A 9,415-nucleotide genomic window follows, 5' to 3' on the forward strand; every position below is an offset into this window, starting at 1 on the left:
GACCAATTTAGCTTCTTCAATTCACCTATGTTTGGACTGTGGGGGAAAGCGGAGCACCCGGAGGAAACCCAAGCCAACACGGGGAGAACAAGCAAACTCCACACAGTAATGCCAACTGGCCCAGCCGGGACTCGAACCACTGAGCCACCATGCCACCTACAATTTATAAATTATAAATACCAATTTAACATTAGCTAATAACCTAATAAAATAAACAAAAGCAAAATATATTACAAATTTTTCTTTACAATTCAAGTTCTCGTTTTCAATATAAAAAAATGCAATAAACATATTTATATCATACACTCCATTGTTTTGTTAATCGTTAATACCAGTTTTTGGTGTTCTACAATACCAAAACCTTCTAAATGATCCTTCTGTGAAGTATTTCCTAAGACACTTCTTTAATTGTGTTGTTGATTAAATTTCCTTGCTTAAACCGAAGAGATAATTCCAAAGAAAGACTAAAAACTTCTTTTGAGTATTTCTGTGTAAAATCCACAGCATTTTACATCTGTACATGCACAATTCATGGATTTACAAGTGAAAATCAAATATTTTCACCAAATAAATTGGATTTGAATATTTACGAATAATTTTTAAATGTACGAATTGGATTTGTGTATTTATGAATCATTTTTAAATTTACGAATTGGATTTGTGTATTTTTGAATAGTTTTTCAGATTGATGAATTGGATTTGTGTATTTATGAATCATTTTAAATTTATGAATTGGATTTGTGCATTTACGAATCATTTTTAAATTTACGAATTCGATTTGTGTATTTATGAATCATATTTAAATTTACGAATTGGATTTGTGTATTTACGAATCATTTTTAAATTTACGAATTGGATTTGTGTATTTACGAATAATTTTTAAATGTACGAATTGGATTTGCGTATTTATGAATCGTTTTTTAAATTTACGAATTGGATTTGAATATTTACGAATAATTTTTAAATGTACGAATTGGATTTGCGTATTTATGAATCGTTTTTTAAATTTACGAATTGGATTTGAATATTTAAGAATAATTTTTTTAATTTACGAATTGGATTTGTGTATTTATGAATCATTTTTATAAATTTACGAATTGGATTTGAATATTTATGAATCGTTTTTCAAATTTACGAATTGGATTTGTGTATTTATGAATCATATTTTAAATTTATGAATTGGATTTGTGTATTAATGAATAATTTTTTACATTTACAAATTGGATTTGTGTATTTATGAATCGTTTTTCAAATTTACGAATTGGATTTGTGTATTTATGAATCGTTTTTCAAATGTACAGATTGGATTTGTGTATTTATGAATCGTTTTTTAAATTTACGAATTGGATTTATGTATTTATGAATCGTTTTTTAAATTTACGAATTGGATTTGTGAATTTACGAATCATTTTTAAATTTACGAATTGGATTTGTGTATTTATGAATCGTTTTTTAAATTTACGAATTGGATTTGTGTATTTACGAATCATTTTTAAATTTACGAATTGGATTTGTGTATTTATGAATCGTTTTTAAAATTTACGAATTGGATTTGTGTATTTACGAATCATTTTTAAATTTACGAATTGGATGTGTATTTATGAATCGTTTTTTAAATTTACGAATTGGATTTGTGTATTTATGAATTGTTTTTTAAATTTACAAATTGGATTTGCGTATTCATTTTTTGTTTATTTTTTAAAATATTTTTTGGGGGATTTCCAACTTTATTGGATTGGACAGTAGAGAGAATTGACAGGAAAGCATTGGGAGCAGAGAGAAGGGGAGGATCGGCATAGGACCGCGAGGCAGGAATCGAACTTGGGTTGCCGTAAGCATCATGCATGTGTCAATGCACTAACCACTACACCACTGGCGCGGACGGATTTGTGTGTTTTTGAATTGTTTTTTGAGTTTACGAATTAAATTTGTGTGTGTTTGAATCATACATTGAATTAAAAAATTAAATTAGCATGTTTTTGAATCATTTAGTTCATTTACGATTTGGATTTGCGTAATTTTAAATCGTGTTTTGAACTTAGAAATTGGATTTAGTATATGTGACTTGTGTTGTGGATGTATGAATTTTATTTTGTAAATGTATTATTTTTGAGACTGATCTGGCTCCATAAAAACAGCCAAAACAATGTATACACTGTGAATATATACATATATACAAGAAATATACATAAAATAAAGCCTAATTTAAAAATAAGATGCAAAGAGCGCAAGCAATTGAAAACAAAGTACTGGTGTTACAATGGAATTTTAAATAAGGCACGACAAGATAATGTTTTACTAACCTTTAGTGTTTCCTGAGCCAGAGTGTTTCAAAATATCTCCCAGCATAGAGAAGGCTATGGAATGCATACGGTTGTGACGTCGAACTCACGCGACGCAATGCTTATATAAGCGCCTCTTCAACGTCATCAGCCCGATTCTGCTAGTTTTGGGGAAGAGAAAGACATGGCTGCAAGGTTACTGCTGAGAGGCGCCGTACGGGCCGCGACGACCTGCAAATCCCGCCCGGTGCTCGCCGTGAGCCGCGGAATGGCGGCCGGAGGTCAGTGTTTCATCACCGGCTCTTTTTAGTGACCGGGCGCCGCGCAGCATCACTCCAGAGTCGGTTTGAACGCGTGCCAAGGACGCGCTGGAGGTCGATGCGCAAACCGAAACCGCTGTTTATACACGAAAACAGTTTAAATTAAATAAATTTAAATTAAAAAACAAGTTAAATTATGATTTTCTGAGCGATGTTGTTAGAAATGTTAATTTAGGGTTTTAATAATCTGTATTGTTGAGTTATATTAAAGTATAAGATAGCATAAATGTCTAGTGTTGACTATTAGCATGACGTTTGTTTCTAGAAGGGATACAGCTGCAGCAGGAGGTTAACGAAAGTTATTTATATTATTAATTAAATGCTCAATTTATTTTTATTAACGTCTGAACTAAACCATCACAACAATCTTAAAAAGTTAATTATTGTTGTACCGTGTCACAAAAGAATATGCTATGTTGATGTGAGTATCCGCAGCTGTATCTCATCTAGACTACCAAAACGGAAATGGGGTAATTTTCTTAAAGTCTTAATTGTAATTTCACTTTTTTTCCCCCACAGGTATTCCCACTGATGAAGAGCAGGCTACTGGACTCGAGAAGAAGATTATGAATGCTCTTAAGACAGGCTCTGTATGTAGTATTTTTATTAGATCTTATTAACTGTCAAAACTGACAGGCTGCTTTTGTTGTTGTTGTATAAAATGTCAATTACATTGAATAACATCGCACAACAATGGCATTTAGTCCACCACCCCCGGTACCCCGTACTCCTAAATTAATGTCTGTTGAACTGCAAAAAATAATTTGTGAATTTACGATGTACAGTAAATCTTGATAGCCACATTTTAGTTTGTCAATGTCAAACTCATGTTATGAATTTATATACTCTTTCAACATTTTAATCCAAAAAGCTCTAAAGTTGTCAATTTTATTTAGGAATATAGTGCATTCAAGTACTTTAGATATTTGCCTCAGTTTCATTTATCTTTACTCTCCCTGATGTTGCTCCTAAAATAAATAAATACATATTTTTAATCATTAAAAGGGATGTTTGAAGAAAGTTGGCATTAATAATATCAGATTTGTAACTTTACAGGGTAAAGTCTTAAATGATCAATTTGGCCTTATATTGTGAACATTATTTGACATCCTTGTTAAATGTAATGCTGGTGTCATTATGAAGTTACTATCATGCATGACACTACAGCAAGCAAAATGAAACACAAATGGCTAAACTTAATGAGGGAGCTATATTTGATTTAAATGTGTAGATTACTTCTCAACCATTACGAAAAATGATTAATCTATTTGATTAATAAGCTTTGATTATTTTAAACACAAAGATAGACTAAACATGTCAGATAGCTGAAATGGTAGTTGTATTGTAAAGATCCGCTATGCATATTTTGTGAAACAATGTTTATATTTGAAAGCAACCAAAACAAAAGCCCATAACCCAGATAGATCTTTTTTGTTTTAGCTGTATTACCACTGTTAGGCTGAACAATTCCAAGGCCTTGTCCACACGAACACCGTTATTTGAAAACCACATTTTTTTCGCTGTTTGTTCACACAAAAATGTAATATGAGGTGCCTGAAACAAAACCTCAGGTCAGAGTGAGGAGTTTCTGTAATAATAAAATTAATAAAAATAATTTTGAGTTTCAAATAATAAAAATAAATACATATTTTTTGGTTGAAAATGTTTTTCCTGCATTTTATATGAATATACAATTATACTACCAACTGTACTGTAAATAAATCATATGAACATTTTAATATAACTATTATTATATTACAATAATATTATTGAAATAAATTTAAAAACTATACAGTTAATATAAATGTACAAACATTTACACAAGTAAATACATAGACTCAATGATGGGCTAAAAAACTGCAGATTTCTCCGCACGCAGATTCGGTGTGAGCCTACTGAATATATTTCAGACAAAATAGAAATTAATATTTGGATTAAAAAAATTTCTCTATATAAATGTTATATACCCGATTATAATGATTCTTAACCCTGTTAAAACTGACACACAAACAAATAGTCAGAATATTCACAGTTTTTGGACCTGAGATGCTTATTAATTCTTCTATCAAGATCCATTTTTATACCATATAGATGTTTTTATAAATTTATTATGCCTCATATTGATACATCAAGCCTTTTGGTAACTTTTTGTGCTCAAAACTAATTCAAGATAGTTCCAAAAAGTTTGCCCATAACATTTTGATAAAATAAAGCATTTCAGGCAGTTTGTCTCTATTTTTTGTTCTGTTTTATGTCTTTTTTTATTTCACTTTGTGAGACGTGCAATAGCAGTTTCAGTCAATTGTTCATGCAAAGACAGACCTTACACCTCTCAGTTTGCATAATAGAAGTGATTGGATTGTATATTAAAGTTCTTTTGCCCTTTAGGACTCCCATATGTATCATTTTTTGACATGTAAAAAAAGTACAAAAACAAGGCATGTCAATAATCATGTGTGCTATAATCATTTGGTGAGGAAAATGGAATTAAGAAGACATCTGGGGTGGGATGAGATGTAATTCTTTGTGACTTAACATGCTTTATGTAATTATACTTTTACTACTTCACACTATTTCAGCTGTGTTCAGAACTTCGACATGTTGATGAGGAAAAAATATGTGATGGAATGGGGGGGGGCAAAACTTGAACTCGCAAATGCCTCAGTAAATGTGCTATTGCGCCACTGCACGTCTTTTAAAGTCTCCAAAGATTCCCACCCCTAATTTGAAGACAACCAAAACGAGCACCCCCATAACCAAACTACATTCAGCCCTTTTATGATCCCTTTAGTTCTTATACACTCCTAAGTGATTCAGCAATTCATTTGATAATGGTAACCGGACCTTGTGTTACTTGATCTCCTCTGACTGATATTTGTTAATCTTCCAGGACCCTTACAGCATGCTGAAGCCCAAGAGTTACGCAGGCTCAAAGTCAGACCCTCATATCGTCCCTTCCATCACCAATAAGAGAATCGTCGGCTGCGTCTGTAAGTCTAAACTCTTGATCCTTGATTGTTCACTTGTTGTTTTCTCTAGTGGACAGCTGTATTATTAACCTCACGTGTGTCTGTAGGTGAAGAAGACAACACTGCTGTGGTTTGGTTTTGGCTTCATGAGGGTGAAGCTCAGCGCTGTCCATCCTGCGGCTCTCATTACAAGCTGGTGCCTCATGAGCTTCCTCACTGAGCCTTATATCCCATAATTCCACAGGCCTCGCCACCTCTGTCACGTTCGTGTTTTTTTTGCAGGGAAGTTCAGGAGATGTAACCTATCCTGATGTGGGACGCAATCTTTTAACAATTCCAAGAAAGCAGTTTACGTAAATTATTGGAGTGTCATTTGTTGCGTTTGGTCTGGTTACACTTAATAAACATGATTACTCTGACTCTGCACCATTGTTTTAATTCTGGTTCACTCAGTTTTGAGTGCACTAATACACCAAATCTGCATGTTTTTTATTACATTAGGAAAGGAACAGGGTTCATATGGTTTTGAAAAAGTCATGGAAATTACATTTAGTCATTTAGCAGACATTGTTGTCCAAATCGACTTGAGCTGCGGTCACACTAGAGCTTGTGCTTGCAAAATTCTGTCGTATGGTGCTGTGAAAAGGGGCGGGGTTAAACTATGATTAGACGTTAATAAAAGAGAGCGATTGCGCCGTGTTTTAAATTTCTTATTTTAAATTATCTTCTACTGCTCTCATGCTATCACCTGATGTGATTTCGCAGGTAAGAATTCACCAAGTTTGAACTTTCTTATACATTGAAATGCGAAACACGTGCTTGCGTTTCTAGTCTGCATTTGCATGCCTATGAAAAGTCTATGGAGCGAAACGTGCAGTGTGATCGTGGCTTTAAACCAGAAGTAGTTTTACCTACGATTAGTTTAACACACTATTAACATCATCTAAAATTAGTTGTCTGTATGTTGAAATGGAGGTTAGTTTTTTTTTTCTTTTCTTAGCCAAAAACATGCTCCCATTATTCGTGCTGTGTAAGCATCATCTAGTTTACATAGATGTAAATTGAAACTATTGCATGTTTTATGATATGCTGTACTTAAACATTCCTTATGACTTATCATGTATACATAAACATTACATGAAACATTAGGTCATGGAAATTGAAAGTCCTGTAAAAGTCATGGAATTGTTGTAGTATAATGTGTATGAACCCTGAAGGAACCCATTATGCCCCTTTGTACAAGATGTTAAATAAGTCTCTGATGGCCCTATGAGACAAGATGTACAAAGGGAGAATGTCAATCAAAGTGTTTCTGCAGACTGTTTTTATCAAGTCTGATTATAAAATGTACAATTAATACATTTTTAGCATTAGATGCTGCTTATATTCACACATCGCTGAGACACAACTGTTTAAACCCCTTTTAAAAGTGAGTTTTGCATAATAGAAAAGAACTTTTCTTTGAAAGTTTTATGCTGACTATCTTCATAAATCTAATGTTAGTTAGTATTGGCTATTTAATATTTCCCATGACTCAAATTTTCCTACATTTTAAACTTTCCAACTTTATATGTTCATTGGTTTAATAAAATAAAAAACACTGAGCTTTTTTGTGTTTTTGCTTGATTTAAATATGACTTTTCAGTTTTCATTTATTTTAATTGCATTTATTGATATGAATTCAGTAGTTTAGCAGGGATGTCAGTGTGCTTTCACACCAAAAGCGGCGAGAGCATAAAAATAGCCTGAAGGCGGGGATCGGCGCGGTGTGTCTTTGCCAGTGTGGCCGTCAAGTAGTTAACTTTTTGGTAATGAGCTATGACGCTGTTCAGCAGCAAGCAATCGGAATAAAGTCATCGACCGCTTAAGAGGAGTCCAGAGAACACAGACCTGTGAACTTTGGTTCCAACCACAGTTGTTCGCACGGGTTTGAAAATTACGGTCGCTGGATTTCCAATTATTTACGATGTTTTCTTACAGGGACATCCATTAAAAAAAGTTACTGGCGAGTTGATGTGCATTATTGTTATATATATTATTTTTCTGAAAAAAACCAAACAAAAACAGGACTCTCATGCTAACTATAACGACAGTACAAAACAGTATTGCTGCTTCAGAATATTTCAGACATATGGACACATTGGATAAGTGGAGCAAAGCCACACCACATGCAACAACTTGATCTTCCATAGTTGAATTTGATAAAATTGTGCAACATTTTCATGCTGGAAGCACTTTTTTTATGCGGGAACGTAAGTGATTTTCTGATATGCTGCAATGCCCCTTTAAATACAAGATCAGTGTAGTGAATTTTGACACTCTCGCCGGCAGACATTGTTGTCGTCAGGGTGGCCAGAGCCAACTTTAATGCTCTTGCCGCATTCGGTGCGAACGCACAGTTCTATAGTTTTTATAATTAAAAGTTTTGACTGAAATAAACATTAATTTGAAAAAAAAAAATACATAAAAATAACATTTTTAAAGCTTTGCCAAGAAAATATTCCTCAATTATAATAGGTTAAACAGAAACTAATATGGAGTAAACATTTAAACTAATTAAAGTGAAAAAAGCACAACAAAATGACCAAAACCATCAAATTTAAATAGAAATTATATTAAAAATCGGTGTTAATTCATATATTTATTCCCTACTTATTTTATGACTTACTTTATTTTTGTTATTTGAAATGTCAGCTTTTTTATTTGTAAGTTTTATTTTATCTACAACCAAAATGTAATTTCATTTAATGGGCTTAATTCAATGGCTTTTGATTTTGACCATATCGATGTGGGCATGTCAGTGTCTGTTTGGATTATTGGAAGCTATAGAAATTAAACATGTAAAACAGGAAATACGTTGGGACCAATGTTATCGTTTACATCCCTCAAAATGGTCTATAATATTTGATCTTGCCTTTCCCTTGATGCTGCTTTTCTAGAGACTATTTGTATTGTAGCTTCATTATTTAGCAGGTCATCACCCGTAACTCAATGACTTCTAGCTTTAATTTCCTCCATTTTAATTAAACTGTCAAAACTCTGTTATGTACAGTCTGTCCTTCTGTGGTCTAAACTCCCAATTGTTTGTGTTTGCGCTTTCTTGTAGTGTCCACAAGGGGTCATTTCTCTGTAAGAATAAAAACTGAAGGGCCTTTAGGAAGAACGCAGAGACACAGATGCCGTTTCTAACACAAAAAACACACTATTTTTATTAAAATATGTATAATATCATGTTAAAAGTGGCTTAAATTAACTTTAATTCCTATTTCTGATGCTCGGTTTGACTTTTAGATATCTCATTACGGCATGCTTTTATTAACTGAACTCTTATACAGTTGAAGTCAGAATTATTAACTCCCCTGTTATGTAGTCTGTCCTTCTGTGGTCTGAACTCCCAATTGTTTGGGTTTGCGCTTTCTTTCAGTGTCCACAAGGGGTCATTTGTAAGAATAAAAACTGAAGGGTCTTTTGGAAGAATGCAAAGACACAGGTGCCATTTCTAACATGAAAACACACTATTTGTATTAAAATATAAATAATTTCATGGTAAAAGTGACTTAAATCACCTTAAACTCCTAATTCTGATGCTCGGTTTGACTTTTAGATATCTCATTGTTGCATGCTTTTATTAATTGAAGACTTATACAGTTGAAGTCAGAATTATTAGACCCCTGTTGTGTACAGTCTGTCTTTTTGTGGTCTAAACTCGCAATTGTTTGTGTTTGCGCTCTTTCAGTGTCCACAAGGGGTCATTTCTCTGTAAGAATAAAACTGAAGGGCCTTTAGGAAGAATGCAATGACACAGATGCCATTTCTAACATGAAAACACACTATTTTTATTAGA

At 33.1% G+C, this 9,415-nt stretch overlaps 1 protein-coding gene across 1 annotated transcript; it reads left to right on the forward strand.

The window, feature by feature from the left end:
- The first annotated feature begins 2,415 nt into the window (after positions 1-2,415).
- LOC130236800 (cytochrome c oxidase subunit 5B, mitochondrial) lies at positions 2,416-5,990 on the forward strand. The gene is made up of 4 exons (XM_056467562.1): positions 2,416-2,563; positions 3,122-3,192; positions 5,493-5,592; positions 5,679-5,990. Exons 1-4 carry the CDS (start codon positions 2,467-2,469, stop codon positions 5,789-5,791), a joined length of 381 nt encoding a protein of 126 aa, XP_056323537.1. The 5' UTR covers positions 2,416-2,466; the 3' UTR covers positions 5,792-5,990.
- The last annotated feature ends 3,425 nt before the right edge of the window (positions 5,991-9,415 follow it).

The sequence above is a fragment of the Danio aesculapii genome, chromosome 10 (genome assembly GCF_903798145.1).
Source record: "Danio aesculapii chromosome 10, fDanAes4.1, whole genome shotgun sequence".
NCBI lineage: Eukaryota > Metazoa > Chordata > Actinopteri > Cypriniformes > Danionidae > Danio > Danio aesculapii.

Coding starts and splice junctions, on each gene's coding strand:
- LOC130236800 (XM_056467562.1), top strand. CDS start 2,467: ATGGCTGCAAGGTTACTGCTGAGAGGCGCCGTACGGGCCGCGACGACC. Junction 2,564..3,121: donor CCGCGGAATGGCGGCCGGAG/GTCAGTGTTTCA, acceptor TTTCCCCCACAG/GTATTCCCACTGATGAAGAG. Junction 5,593..5,678: donor GAGAATCGTCGGCTGCGTCT/GTAAGTCTAAAC, acceptor GTGTGTCTGTAG/GTGAAGAAGACAACACTGCT.